This window comes from Eutrigla gurnardus (assembly GCF_963514095.1).
Source record: "Eutrigla gurnardus genome assembly, chromosome: 19".
In the NCBI taxonomy this organism is placed as follows: domain Eukaryota; kingdom Metazoa; phylum Chordata; class Actinopteri; order Perciformes; family Triglidae; genus Eutrigla; species Eutrigla gurnardus.
Genome location: NC_139930.1, coordinates 13,798,918 through 13,813,341, shown reverse-complemented (window position 1 = coordinate 13,813,341; position 14,424 = coordinate 13,798,918). Strand labels below are relative to the sequence as shown.

The 14,424-nt window shown below is 42.1% G+C and overlaps 1 protein-coding gene across 1 annotated transcript; it reads left to right on the top strand.

Moving 5' to 3' along the window:
* The first annotated feature begins 121 nt into the window (after positions 1-121).
* Positions 122-5,142, top strand: ndufa8 (NADH:ubiquinone oxidoreductase subunit A8). The gene is made up of 4 exons (XM_084034808.1): positions 122-305; positions 1,470-1,633; positions 3,431-3,596; positions 4,665-5,142. Exons 1-4 carry the CDS (start codon positions 255-257, stop codon positions 4,800-4,802), a joined length of 519 nt encoding a protein of 172 aa, XP_083890934.1. The 5' UTR covers positions 122-254; the 3' UTR covers positions 4,803-5,142.
* The last annotated feature ends 9,282 nt before the right edge of the window (positions 5,143-14,424 follow it).

Genomic DNA, 14,424 nt, shown 5'->3' with positions numbered 1-14,424 from the left:
ATCCAAAGCTGGAGAAACACGTTATTTTGTTTAGTATTTCCTTAAACTCATGAAGTGCGCATGCGCCAGTGATTCCGGCGTTGGTCGCTGTCTCGCCTGCGTCATCAGAACGCGCCTCCCGGCTGACAGCAGCAGCAGGCGCAGCAAACCAAACTGACCTTCTCCGCGGCCTCGTCTGTCTCTCGTCCTGGAGCTAGACGAGGACCTTGAATGTTTTTCATTTGATCCTTGATTTATTGTGAAGACACAGAGCCATGCCCACGCAGCTGGACGTCCCCTCGCTGCAGGAGCTGAAGGTGGATGAGGTGAGCAGCGGTTATTTGTTTAGCTTGAACGCAAATCATAGTAAGACAGAACATGCTAGCTAGCTAGCCGCTAGCCGACCCTAGCTGCTGTAGGGTTCAACATAATGCTCAGTAGCTCACTGACGTTACCTGCCTTTACAATGCTGAAAGTTAGTTCCCTAATTCAGTTTGATAATAAATCCACCAGCAAATATTTCTGAATGCAACTTAAAATGGTGAATGTTCCGGCATCTTTAAGATACCCACCGTGGCAACGGACGTTAGAGGAACCACAATATGCAGGAGTTAATTGACGTTTAGAGTAGAATAGAATTATTTTATTAATCCCAGACATCGTTAACTCTGTTTCACACTCCTCAAAGTGCGCCTTACCTCTTCAGGTAAATGTGGTGACAGTGAAAGTGTCAGTTGCAGTGTTGTTTGGCACATTGAATTTGTCCTTGGAAGTCAGGTGTTATCCAGAAGCAGCTTGTTGTGTTTTTCCAACACTAATATGGCATTATCAGGGATCTAATAAAGAACATGCACGCAGGTACACGTTTCTTTTAAATTAAATCATTTGTTGAATATTTTAAGAATTGTACTGGAATGATCACTGCCTTTACCTCGTTAACAACTGTTGACCTCATAAATATTTCTTTTCTTTTCTTATAAAGATAATTAGATTTGATTGAATATACATAATTGTATTCACACATTAACATGAATTTAAAAAAACTGGGCATACATAGCTAGTGCTACATAGGACTGTGACTTGATATTTGCTGAATTTAGTTCATTTTATTTTATTTGTTGAATTAGAATATATGACTGCATTTCAAATCAAGTCTATTCTTCTTTTCTTTTTTTAATGCACAACTTTAGTAAATAAATACAACATGTAGGCTGAAAACAACAACTGAAGAGTGCTTGAAGGTGTCCTTTTTACAATTAGAACTAGCCTTGCCATTAGCTCCCAGTTAGGCTTCCCATGTAGTGATTGTGTCTCTGCACTGCATGATTATAAATTTGATCTCTGATATTTGATCAAACACATTCTTTCAGCTCTCTTAATTAGGTCATCAATACCAACAAGTGCCAGCATCCACAAAATATTCCTGTCTCACAATGAAAAAGTCTTAGTTTATCTACTTATTGGTAAACAACTATCGTTTTTCTGTCCAGATCAATGTCTCATCTGCAGTGCTGAAGGCTGCTGCCCACCATTATGGCTCCCAATGTGACAAACCCAACAAGGAGTTCATGCTCTGTCGCTGGGAAGAAAAGGACCCCAGAAAGTGTCTAGAAGAAGGGAGGAAAGTCAACGAGTGCGCACTCAACTTTTTCAGGTAACTTGCAATGAGGGTTTTCAATCTTTTCGGCACCAAATACTCCTGGTATACATATTAGACACGATGTATGAAACATTCAGAAGGTTCACACATTATGTGTTTCTTCCAGAGGTTTAGTATAAATAGTTAATTCATCAGACATGTAGGTAACAGTGAATAGACGAGAAACCTAATGATAAGGGAAGAGTGTATATATTGTGAAAAAGGCTACCACAGTGGCCAAAACGTCAGGTCAGCGAGTGATTGAAGATGTGGTTGAACTCTGGAGCCAGCTGGAGGGTGCAGAGTTGGAGAGTTAATTGGAAACCTTGGTCAAAAGAGATTTGCAGTCAAGAGTTTTTGCATTTTTTCCCCCTCTGTGATTGACATGTGGGTAGAAAATGAGATCTGAGGTTGCAAATAATGCTGTTGGACAGTTGTTCTTCCAGGGGTTACAGATGTTAAGTTTACAGTTCACATCCTGTAACGTGTCCGATTAATAAGCTGTAATTCTATTGAACTTTGGCAGAAGTTGGATGTAGATGCAGATACCAGTCTTCCCTGGACAAGTGTAATTATGTTCTGGTCAGTTCATAATCTGATTTGGAGGTGAGAAAACAGAATTTACAGAAAAAGACTAGCGTTGAGTATAACTTCTTAAAAAGAAAAAAAAAAGTAAAATGAATACTTAGGCTATGGGTCAAACTTATTGTATGAGGGTTTGATGGTAAGGACATACTCTTGCACTTTTTATGTGCGTTTATACTCCATGCCACCAAGGAAACTAAAATAGCCGCACCATGTTTGGTCAAACTCTCAATAACTTTCCTGGGATGTTGCCAACATTTATTTTCCATTGTGTAGTGTACCGTGTCATAGTCCTTATCCTACAGCTTTGGATCATTTGTTTTATTTTATAGAGTCAGTATTTATTCCTGCACAGCTTTTTGTAAGTTATTATTTTCACTTTGCTTTTTATTGTATATATTATAAATATTTATAGTATATTTTGATTTAATAAAAAAATATTTTCCTGTTTTTTAAGATTCAGCCTCTCAATAAATGCTTGTTTTGAAATGGGAAAAAAAATAAATCAACTGGTGGTGACTAAAGTATGATGTAGGGAACACCTTTATGTAATTTATCTGTGCTATTTTTTTTAAACAATGACCTGTAGAAAAGGGTTGTTCATTTTTAAAACTGAAGTTCAGAGTTTATTGTGTCTGTTAAACTGCCCTTGGGAGCTATTTGGGGACGTGGTCTGGGGTTTTTCACTCTTAACTGCTGTGTCTGTGTTTACTAAAAGTTTAGACAAAGCCTTGGTTATACCCCGCTGTTAACTAAGCAAGCAACTAAGGTGCTTTTGTGTGTATGTCTGTCTGAAACAGATTGTCCCTTTGGTGCGAAACAAACAACCAACACTCTGACCCCCAAAGATAACTTGAGAGTTGTGAAAGAGCATTACCTGTAATTATTATAATGAGGAAAGATTTGAGAAAAGCTGTAATTGCACTCGGGACCTGGTTTGATTCTTAGGTCTTTCTGGCAGCTGTCAGCCACAATGCTTGTTTTGGAAACTTTTTTTTTTACATGGTTGAGTAGGAATTTTGAATATGAGCAGTTCAGGCACGCAGGACGTTTATTCACAAATCTTCTCAACTCTTATACAATATATTTTCAAATATCGTGTTTGTCACGATATCTTTTTAAACATAATATAAATAACCCTTGTTGAGGGGAAAAGTTCTAGCTCATGCAATATTTTCTTGCATATTTGATTCTGATTAAAATTTGTGTTTGCTCTCTCCCTTGTAGGCAAATCAAGGGAAACTGTGCCGAGTCTTTCACGGAGTACTGGACCTGCCTGGATTATTCAAACTTGGCGGAACTGCGCCAATGCCGTAAGCAGCAGCAAGCCTTCGACGGCTGCGTCCTTGATAAGCTGGGATGGCAGAGACCCGATCTGGGGGACCTGTCTAAGGTGAGTCATATGCAGGATTGACATTAATTTGGAGGCCAAGAAAGGAATCGAGAACACACGTTAGCATATTGAGAAGCACCCAATGTGAGCAGCTTGGTTCATCGGCTCTATTGTGGCTGATTATGGGCTGTGCAACAGGCTCTGATTGCATCTGCGTTCTAGTCTCATTCAGCTATAGTATCATCAATCCGCTATAAAGAGCAGGCAAATCATGCATTTTATGTTGCTTTGGTTTTTCTTTTCTTAAAATTGCCACTTTTAAGGGGCTTGCATAACATGATGGCGACCACTAATTTGGTTGCAGCAATCTTAACCAAAAACTGACAATAGCTTTTTGGACTCTTATTTCTGTCGTCTGAAAAGACACATGGACAAATCTGGGAGCATGTAAATGGTTATAATCAAGTTTCTTTTTTCACCTGCAGTGTGAGACAAAATAACAGATCACTTTGAAAAACGTCCATGTTGCCTGTCCTCTCACTGGCTGCTTTTCTCTGGTTGCTGAGTTATATAACAAATGAAACAACTTTGTGTTTGAGATAAACTAAATTTGCAAAGGGGTTGAAAGAGAGTGAGTTAGTTTGGAGATTTCCAGTGTTGGAGAAAGACAAGAGCCTGCAGGAACAGAGGGAGAGAGTCGAGGCAAGACAGACCCGACCCAGACGTTACACAGAAAGTGACAAGGAAGGAATAAGCAGGAGAGATGAAGTGGATAAACACGAGCCAAGAGGATGTAAATCATGATTTAAGGGAAGAGCTTCGTGAGATAATAAAATAACCACAGCGGAACCAAAACGACAAACAACAATATCTGTATCGGCCGATATGTCTCATTGATGATCAGCTATCATTATTTTATTATACAATCTAACTTTTGTGATCTACTGCTCACTGGTTTCAAGTCAGTTATTACTCACAATTTGAAGATGAATCAAGCCTTTTTTTGCATCACTAAACCTGAGCATGTCCACCAAAAAGTCCTCATGGACGAGACACTGTTATGTGTTTTGCACAAATGTATGTCTGACGAGTCACGGCATGCAATGCATGTTCCTTTTCTTTCCGTAGGTGACCAAAGTGGATACCCAGCGTGCCCTCCCTGAGAACCCCTACCATTCTAGACCACGTCCTGAGGCCAACCCAGCCATCGAGGGTAAACTGGAGCCTTCCAAACATGGCAGCAGATTATTCTTCTGGAGCTGGTGAGGCAACTCCAGAAAGTCACTTTCCAAAGCCATGGGCCCTGTCCAAAAACATCCAGACTACGTGTGATCATTGATACATCAGCGATACTTCAAAAGGTTTTGGCACCTTTTTTAAAGGTGCAAGGTCTGCACTTTGGTTTTGGACAGGGCTCATGTTCTAAAAGTCTCTTCATCAGCTGTACCTCCAGCATCATCAAACAGTTCGATAAAGGAAGGAAACATGGATGGTTGTGTGAGCAAAGTCCATTAATCCACATTTCCTCACCACCTCTGTAAATGTAACGAGTGAACAAATGCAACATGCTGTTATTGTTGTCAAATAATAAAAATATACATTATAACTCTCGACTTTAATGCCTAAATTGATCCATTAAATACTCGGTTGCCTTAAAACAGTGAAAAGGATTTATACGGTTTTAAACATCGGAAAGGTCAACTATTTCGACCCTTTATGCTGCCAGACACGGTTCCTTCAATATCTGCAAATTGTAGGCAACCGCCTCTTGTTTGCACATCTGTGTTTTGTCAGAGTGTGTATTGTCAGACTGATGGAGGGTGAGGTTGGAGGTCAAGGTTCAGGGTCACTACCTGCAGCCAGAGAGAGCTGCTTCAGCTTCCTCCTTTTCTCCTAGCTCACTTCCTGCCTCTGACCTGGACTGGAACAAGACTACAGGAGTCGTTTCAGAGAGATCTACAGCAACGTGTGTTATTGCTGCCGGCACGTGTGTGTGTGTGTGTGTATACGTGTGTGTGTGCGCTAGTGACCTTGAATCGAAGGAGATGAGAAACCAATTCAAAGTCACGCCGGGCCTATGGAGCATGGTGCACCATGCCAACACACACACACACACACACACACACACACACACACACACACACGTGCACTCACGTACCACCAGGACGCTGTTCAAGATCAAAGTTAAAGTGTACGTTACCATGAAAGCTCAGATTTTGTTCCTGCGTACACACGAGCTGTTTAAAAACTATACCAGCAGTAGGCATGATTTGATTTGCTCCGCTACAAATGTCAGCCAGCGTTAACCCATGTGCCATGTGGTTGATTTCTTCGGGGACCAGTAGTAATGTAGGATTTGACAGCTTTCTCATACTCAAAAAGCGGAGATGTGGCCCGGGGGTGTTTGCACATGATGTAAAAACATATTGTTTCAGTGCACAAAAACACAGAGACTTGACTTCTTGCTCCGAGAGGTCGACGGCTATTTGCTGTCGGTCACTGTGATTTTATTCGGAATATGTAAAAATAAACTTTGAGCTTTTCTCATTTTTTTTTTTGCTTATTCTAGATGGAGTGTTGATATAATTCCCGTTGAAAGGGTTTTCCGTACCGTATGTCTTCAACATTTTTTCCCACAACTTTTCTTTTTATCCCACAGAAAGCATTTCAACATATGCACAGCGCATTACCAAAAACAACAAATATAGTTTTGGTGTGTACAGTAGCTCCGCGTGCCTACGCAGACGTGAGTGTGCACGTCTCCTTGTTTCTCCGGGGCAGAAATCCCCTCGCAAGGTGTGGTCTGGACCTGCGGCGTGCACAGGAAACGCCTGACAGACCCTCTTGTGACCTGGACGGTGGGACAAAGGGAGGAGGGAAGAAGGGATGCAAAGAGGAAAAGGAGGTGTGGACGGAGGGAAACATGGAGGAGAAGGGGGCGAGGACGGACAGGGAGCAAATATGAAAATAGTCAAGTAGTGGAAGAAAATAGAAAAGTTAAAAAGAAGAAGGACGTAAAGAATCAAGGGAAACGAGACGAGGGGGGAAGGTAAAGTGAGATCCAACTAAAGGGTCAAGGTGGGTAATGACTTGAAAGCAGACAGACGGAGTGGGGGTCTCAGAGGTTGTTCAGTGGCTGGCGGAGAGGCCCCGGGGCTCGTGGCAGGCCCGTCTCCATGCGACTTGCAGGAAGCGGAGGGTCATCGTTTGACACGGCACCGCCACAGGAAACGGGCTCTGGCACAGGAAAGAAATACAATACAGCGCTCTCACAAAGCGACAGCCCGCCTGGGAGCCCCAACGCGCTAAAATACTCAAACAACCCGGCTTGTTCATAACACACGACTGTCAATATTCCCATTGTTCGCCGACGGGTTCGACATAATAAAAGTGATATTTGAGGTGGTGATGAGCATCAGCAGTCATAGCGGGTACGTACTCTTTTTTTTTTTTGTTCCTTTTCTATCAGTTCACCTGTGCTGAGGAACTAATTTCTAATGTTCAACATCTATATTGTTTATTTCCCAGAGGAAATGTGTGATAAATGCATATATTTCAATAAAGACAGAAGAAGATAGAATAAATAAGAAATGCATTACTTTATTACCATCCAACACCATGGTACACTTTTCATCCGTGCCCTTAAGAGCCCCTACATGTGGGCGCGCTTCGTTCCCCAAACTCTAAAATGTGTTTGATTTGTTTATGTCGGTGCGTCTACTTTGCCATTTGGCTCTGTGATCTTCAGACTACATGTGGCTGAGTGCTGCTTTTATGTTTTCTCTCATCCCGTCATACTGCACAGGGTGGCTTTGAACTGCCATGCAGGTTGCACTATGTATAAAACAACACGAGCACGGCCACCACTCATGGAGATTAATAATCTGTGCGTTTCAAAAGGGTAAACACGCATGCACATGTACTCGCTCACACAGCAAACATTGTTGTTTTTAATATTTGGGCTTTCAGAGAAGGCACATTTACGTGAGACTGAACATTGTTATCTAATAATAATAGAGGTATATTGTAAATATCACATTTAAGGGGAATATTTATGGAATCATTTAAAGGAGCCTTGTGTAGGATTTAGAGGCATCGAGAGGTGAGGTCGCAGGTTGCAACCAACTGAAACTTCTCCAAAGTGCCAAGTACGTAGAAGCAAAACAGCCATTATAGTAGAGTCAGTATGTCTGTTCTGAGCTACTAAAGACGGCCGTATGTCGATATAAACACATCATTCTGTCAACGAAAACACAAACATTTTTATTTTCAGGTGATTATACAGCGAAGAAAACTTACTTTGGGTCATAAATATCTGCAGGGGCACTATGAGTGACCCCTGTGGTACTATATATACCGTCATCTATTGTTATAAAAAAAATACAGATTACTTCTTTCAATAACCTCGATATTAACTCATCTTTGTTGAGGATGGATTCTCTTCATCAATAATCCTGCTTCACACTAACAACATGTTCACATAGCAAAAAATCACACACACACACACACACACACACACACACAGGTGTTATATCTGTGTGGTGACAGAGCGATGACCAAGAACCTGTGTTTTGCATTCCAGCAGACACGCTTCACCGCCACTCTTTCACGCCGCAGTTTTGCCGAACGCCTCGCAATGCAGCGCTTAAGATAACATTTTAGCAAATGTTAAGGTTTCACTCGAGGTGTTGGTTTTTCAAAGACAAGACGGAGCAGGAGAGCTCTCGCTTCACAGCACACTAATGAAGCTCGGTCACACACCGAGCGGCGAAGCACACTGACACGTCTACACGAAGACACACTTGGACAAATGCGGAAAAAGACACATGCAAACACATTAATGGTAGTTAGACATATCTTCCCACGGAATTGTGATAACATCTACAGAAAAGTTGATATCTCTGTTGAATTTATGATATTTACAAAGTAAAAGTGTTTTCTCATAGTATGTCATGGTCATATGTTTTTTCTTATAGTTTGTTTCCTGTTTTAGTTTGAAAGTCCTCTCCTCTTGTGTCTTGTCTTGTTTTACATCCTGTCTTTATGACTTTCTCACCTTTGTAATTATTTGCCCCGCCCTCGTTTGTTCCACCTGTGTCTAATCACCCTGCTCACCTTGTGTATCTGCTCGCCTTATGTTTAATTTAACCTGCCGGCCTCGTTTCTGCATTTGGCTCCTCTGTTGAACTGAACCTGGCCATCATGGACCCAGCAGGACCTTTTTATGAGGTCACATATACCCTCTGGTGCCTGCGGAATGACTGGAGATATGCCTCCAGGAATGTGGAAAAGGTATCTTCTCAGCCTCGGGTGAGGCAAGAATGGGCAGAGGACTTCATTTCACTCCTACATCTCAGCCTGCTAGCTACCAGCCTCCAATCCGGTCCACTCTCCTGGGGTCCTGAGTCTGCATCCAGTGCAGCAGCCTGCCTCATGCCAGAGCTGTATCTTCTGGTGCCAGCCAATTTCCCCATCTCAAGTATCCACGCTGGCTTTTATTTGGGATCAGCCATCGACATCGGCCTCCAGAGGGGTTCGTTCTCCAGAGCCGCCCTGCCTCCAACACTGTCCTCCAGAGGCGCTCTCCCCGCCTGCTCGTCCATCTATTCGGCTCCCTGGCCTCACTGCTAGTTTCTGCATTTGGCCCCCGACATTGTGACATTAAGGGTAAGTTTCAATGACTCCCCCAAGACATTAAGAGGGATTTCCTGAGGGCTCAGCTAACTCTGCTTATTCCATGTGTTTAGAACTAAAAAACCCCAAGTCGTTTCATTTCTCTGCGTGTTTATTCTGCGGTACCTTAGCAAATGGACTAATGTGAAGTGTGTGATGGAACGAGATGTCTAAATGACAGCTCGGGCTGTTGTCACGCAGATTAACACTCTAGAAGTTGTGGTCTGGGAGCCGTACAGTAATATAAACACTATTTGTGTTTGTTCTGTGTGTATATATGAGGAGTATGGAGTGCTCCTCGCAGCCTTAAGTGTTGGTATGTTTGTGCATTTGCACATGTATGTGTGAGTAACATTTATGTGTGTGTGTGTGTGTGTGTGTGTGTGTGTGTGTGGTTTGTGTGTGTGTGTGTGTGTGTGCGCTGCAGCTCCTTCTGGGCCGGCCTGTGTTTATCTTGGCCTGATCCCAGACCTTCATCACTTCTCTGCTGATAGCTCCATTCCTCCATCCCTCTGTCCCTCCGGCTATTTACAAGTCTACCGCAGACTGCCTTTCCCTGCGTGCCAACATCCAATCCTTTTTCTTCCCTCTCCTCTCCTTCGCACTGTCGTCATTTGCTTTATGGCAGACTGCGTTTCAGTGTTCTCCCTCAGAAAAAAAACCCCCATCTACGTCTCACTCTTCTTGTCAGCCAAATAGGTTGAAGCTAGTCCAATTGGATTGTATATGGACATCCGCCCTTCACTTATTCTTTGCTTTGATTTATTTATGGAGTGAAGTGCATTCATCCATTTGAATAAAACATTTAAAAAAAAAGGTAGTTAAGATAGATTTAAGGTTTTTGACAGACATTTTGACTTGTCATACCTGGAAAATGCACAGGTGTAACAATGGCTCTACCAACCATTGAACAGCAAAAATCTATTATTTTTAATATTACACCTGTGCTTTGACCTTCTGCTCTTTTACACAGCAAGTGTTTTTGATTTTATGTCTTGGATCAAATCATCTCTGGCGAGTCCAAGTCTCGACTCTCCGGTCCACTCTACTGAGGAGTGAGGAGTCACTTTACTCCTGTCGACCCTCATCTCTCTGACAGCACAGCAGCATCAAAGGCACTTTTACTGCATATACATCCAGCATTCGTAGCGCCCAGACCAGCTGACGTGCATTCACACACACACACACACACACACACACACACACACACACACACACACACACACACACACACACACACACACACGTGCACATTGGACTCCAGCCAGTTAAAACCCCTCTAGTAGCCAGAGTTGACTTATTCCCATGCACTGGGAAGCCGATGTCGCCCTAATGCTGTTGTGCTTGCGGTTTCTGCAAGGTATACTGAAGCATTCCTCGGCCGTGCGCTCATCTAAACAAAGCTAGTTAAAGAGGACACATAGGGGCTCGGGCTACACAGTTGTGGCAGGGCTCCACTGGGTGGCTCCTATCTGACAGAGGGCTCAGAGGGTCTTGGGTTTCCTACGCATGTCAAGGTAGGTTAGCTGTTCCCCGGCGTCGGGCCGCTCCGAGGCCCCGGTGGGCTATCAGTCACAATGGTCTCTCTCTCCCTCTCTCTCTCTCCCTCCACGCCCTTCTCCCACCCACCGCCTCGCCTATACGCTGACGCACAGCCTGTCTTCTGGCTGTCATCCCAGGTTTAGGCTACACGTCAAGTCTTTTTGCCCTTTTTTTCCTTGTCTGTGTCTCTCAGACCTTACATCCCTTCTGCCTTGCTATTTTCTTTCCACTCGGATCACGGCGTGTCAGAGTTTGGTCCTCACTTGTCATCTTTCATTTTGCTCTCAACCCCATCATGTATTAAAAGCACGCTGTTCTCTAATTGCCTGCAGTCCACAACAAGCCGTAGGCGGAGAACGAAATTTCATTGCTGTAGGTGTAGTGAATCTTTTTTTTTTTTCATCTTTGCTCGATGAACACATCCTTTCAGAGGCAGTTTATTTTGAATGTATTTGAATCGTGTGAATTTAATTTAAATTTAGCCAATAAGCCAAGCAGAAATAAAGGAATCCGGGGTTTCCCTCCCGGTTGGCTCTGCAGCGTTTGTCTCGTTTGGGTCACTGTAAGGTGGTGAGAAAGAGACAGTCCAGTCCTCCTGTGTCACACGTCCACGCCTCAACACACATAATCACACCACTTCCAGGTTTACCAAGCGTGTTAGCGTGCCCCGCGCTGCAACACTGTTGCTTCGTTGTGAATGCAGGCAGTTTGTGAGTCAAAACTAAAATAACGTTTTGCAAAAGAAAAATAAACTGACAGGGATTTTTCCTGAGAGGAAACCTTTAGTTTACTATATGACATGTTTCTTAATAGTGCTAAAGTGTTCAGTGTTCTTTAAATAAACAATGTGGAGTTTTGCATAGTGGGGCATGAAAGAATGCAGGAGTCTCGCTGCCCCTCTCACACATGTCAGCAATTTGGCTGCCTTGTGTATTTTGGATGTTGGAAAAAAAAAAAAGGAACATTTCAAAGTAAACGAAAGAAGGAAAGTCTTATCCGCCTGGCAGCTGCACTCTGGACCAAATTGCTTTCAGCTGATGCGCTGCAGCTCAAACTTGCTTGGGTAATGTCAAGTGATGCATTGCAATACTGAGAAAACAACACAGACAAAAAATAAATAAAAAGGAAAAGAAATGCTGGAAAGTTCCAGTGCTTATTCAGCCAACCCCCCCCAAACCAGCAGAACATCACGAACATTTGAATTTGAATTTGCAGTTAGGCTTCTTAAACGAAATCTTCATGTAGCTGCATTGAGAGTCAAACATGAGAGATGTAGCATCCATGTAAATGATGCATTTGTGACATTGAAGTGACTCACATAGTGACAAGGTAATAATATTTATGATTGGTTAATGAGCAAGGGTGATGCTTTTTTAAAGCAGCATGCACAGTTCATTGAATAAATGAACAAAAATAATAATAATAAAAAATCACCCCCAAAAAAGTCTAGAAAAATATCTAGAATATTCTATTTCAGCAAAACTGAGAAAATTCTCCATCCAACTCACACACACACACACACACACACACACACACACACACACACACACACACATTTTAAATATTTATTTATGCCCACATATAGAGAAGTACAAGGGTTCTTGCACAAGGGACATAAACACTGCCAGTGCAGTTGACAATGGAAGACGGTCAGACACAAAACGCCTGGGCAGCTGAACGCAGTTACATACAAAATGACCTACAGGTCAGATAGAAAACAGACATTTAAGGATACAAAAAACAACGTCTCCTCCAGATTGAACGGCTACCAATAATAACTGAGACTGAGCAGTACCTGGCCAACTGTTTAGCTCTTCTTTTAGGGAGGCCGGCCATCTGAAGGCCCCTCACAACCAACTTATGCGCATGCCCCAGACTACCAAATATAAAGACTAGAAGTTTACACCTGTAGCCTAGCTGAGAGATGGTCTGCTTCAGCTGCTGATATTTCAGCACTTTGGTCAGAAAGGCCTCCTCTAGGCTGTAATCAAAGGTACAGCCGACCTCCAGAATGAGCACCTCTCTATGATTTTCATTAACAACAACAACATCAGGAGTATTAGCTGTTACATGAGAGAACATTGAGACATCATTACACAGGCTGAACATACTCGGCTTCACAGTAGAATGTTTATACAGCATGACACACACACACACACACACACACACACACACACACACTGTTGTACTGGTGATGATGACGATTGTATAATTCATTTCATAGGTTACATTGTGTAACTCTATGAAATCAACCATTGATAAAACATATTCTGAAAGCCAGTGGAAACAAACATGTGAGCAAACAAATCAAGAATTACGCAATATTTATTTTTCTTTCGGCATGCAGGCGTGCTTGCACAAATATTAAATCTTGAAATCCACAAATCCCAAATGCACTGAAAATATACACATTCAGAGAGTGTCTGCATACAAACACACAGAGTACATCAAATTACGTGTTTTTGGCAAACGAGTGAAGATAATTGAATTTTCCATGTTCAGGGGAGTTTAGATTTTCAGCACGGATCATCTGTGGTTTGAAAAACGAAGCCGGGATTTCACACATACAGGATTTTGTATTTGCGCCTCGAGGTCGTGACATTTCCCTCCCAATGCGCAGCTGTCATCAGGCTCGTCATGTAAATTCAATTTGCCTTTTTAACACATTTAATAAAAAGTCATAACCATTTTTCCCCCTCTCGATAATGTGTTTCCCTATATTTCCCCTCACCAACAGTCCAACAACCTCACCAGAGTTACTATTACATAAGCTGTTCAAGGCACTTTTCAAGAGCTGTAGGGAGCAATCATTTATAATAACTTTAATATGCTCTAAGAGGCAATGTGGACTTTCTAAGAACACACCTTGTGTAGTACCAACAGAGAATCCCATGTTTTAGAGGGGAATTACTGCAAAGAAAGCAGAGAAAGAAACATTCAATAAATATGTTTGTTATATAAACATAGACGCATTAAACTTTGGACGCCGTACCAACTTCTGATTATTTGTTTTATGTGCACAACTTTTCTGTTAAACATTCCTGGGTATTCTATCATATTATTACCATTTTGGGCAACACTTTACTTCATGTCCCTCTATTTAGCATTCATAAGCAGTAAATGGTTTCATGTATTTGTCCACAGCTATAACTCATCTGTGCAGCAAGTGGCGGCAGGTGTTTAAATAGTCTAACAGTGACAGTCAAACACAGAAGTAATATGTTATTTATGACTTTATAGGCTTCTTGGTGACTAATAATAATAATAAACACTCAAAAATGTTCTTAGAGTTGCAAGCATTTGCATCAGACATTCCCTGAAATAGATCCAAATAATAATAATAAAGAAACCAGCAGATGTTAATAAAAGGAGGGCAGTTACAAAGTGTTTTCATGTCCATTATCTCAGAAACCCTCCCCCACGAATGATCTTCTCCTTTCTGTTTATATGAGGTGCAAAAGATGATTCTCAAAAGAAACTTTAATGACCTGTTATGACCTTTAATATTGTATATCAGACAGATGAGTATCCCGTTGGAGACATTGCGATCACATGGGCAGCATCTTGTAGCCCGAGGTGAGCAGACTAAGCAAATTTTACACTGTATAAAAATTCCAACATTGTTTTCTCACTGTTGTTAATTTTAGACCTGAAGAAATAACTGTGCTTTCGT

Excerpts from the sequence above, each read along its gene's own strand:
- ndufa8 (XM_084034808.1), top strand. The coding sequence starts at position 255 with ATGCCCACGCAGCTGGACGTCCCCTCGCTGCAGGAGCTGAAGGTGGAT. Across the intron at positions 1,634-3,430 it reads TGCGCACTCAACTTTTTCAG|GCAAATCAAGGGAAACTGTG; the intron begins GTAACTTGCAAT and ends TCTCCCTTGTAG. Across the intron at positions 3,597-4,664 it reads ATCTGGGGGACCTGTCTAAG|GTGACCAAAGTGGATACCCA; the intron begins GTGAGTCATATG and ends TTCTTTCCGTAG.